The 1,109-nt window shown below is 32.6% G+C and overlaps 1 protein-coding gene across 1 annotated transcript; it reads right to left on the reverse strand.

Annotated features, from left to right (window-relative positions):
• Nucleotides 1–942: 942 nt before the first annotated feature.
• Nucleotides 943–1,109, reverse strand: LOC108110344. Its single transcript, XM_017219374.1, is given in 2 exon segments — nt 943–986; nt 989–1,109. Coding segments are annotated over 2 exon segments (165 nt in total).

Consider the following 1,109-nt stretch of genomic DNA (forward strand, 5'->3'; position numbering starts at 1 on the left):
ATATCACTGCAAGGAGCGAAAACCGACTCTACAATCACCAGATTTGAACCACATAGAACATTTATGGGATATCCTCCAGAAAAGGACAACATATCCTCGAAGGAATCCCTAAAAACCGCACTAATACCTGAATGGGATTCAACTGATGCTGACGAGACGAGCAACTTTATAAAAATCATGTGTCGACGTTTAAAAGCTTCCATTAGGGCCAACGAAGGACCCACTAAAGATTAAAGTCCTTAAATCTTTGGAATTGTTGTTTTTTTCAATACGAATAATTTTTGTGCATAAAAAAATGACTTTTTTGTGTTATTAAGGAAATTATTTAGTATTAAAGTTAAAACTTGTTAATTTTATATTTAAAATATATTCTCGAAATGTGTATCTTTCATTTGAGATATTACATTTTAATTTCCGTTACGTATTTTTCGAGATATTAGGCAATAAACTTGCAACTCATGGGTGTGCGAATAAGTTATGTACATAGAAGCAATCGGTAAAACATGCAAAGCAATGTTTAATTCTGGTCTGTACAGTTTCTGTATGAATTTTATATTATATATCTATATCGTGATATAACATTGTGCTAAAGTTCTTATTACTAAAACAGCAGTAGACTTTTACTAACAACAAATCTATAGATATAACCAATTTAACCCATTCCATTTTGCTGATAATATTTGTATGTTGAAGCGTATCCGTATCATTAATTGTTTATTTTGACTTCTCACATTATTGTACAAAACCTTTCGAATACCAGTTCTGAATTTCGCTTTGTGAAATTAAGCACATACCGCAACTAATCTTATTTTAGTTTTATTGTTCACGGAGCATTTTTCCATTTCGGATGCGATTTAATTTCATGTCAAACATAAGCTCTACCCTTTCTTTTTCGGCGATTTTTATGTATTGATTGCCCTGAACAACTCGCACGCACTCGCATCATCGCTTGACAAATTGTTTATTTTGGCATTTAAGTTCTGCTTTTTTAATGCTTTGCATTTTACTTTTATCTCGGTTTGGGGTTGGCCAATCGATGGCATTAGTGAAAAATCAATTGAGCGATGGTAGCAATCAAAACTGTAAGCCATGAAACCAAAACCACACAT

Source organism: Drosophila eugracilis, unplaced genomic scaffold (genome assembly GCF_018153835.1).
Source record: "Drosophila eugracilis isolate 14026-0451.02 unplaced genomic scaffold, ASM1815383v1 contig_2171, whole genome shotgun sequence".
In the NCBI taxonomy this organism is placed as follows: domain Eukaryota; kingdom Metazoa; phylum Arthropoda; class Insecta; order Diptera; family Drosophilidae; genus Drosophila; species Drosophila eugracilis.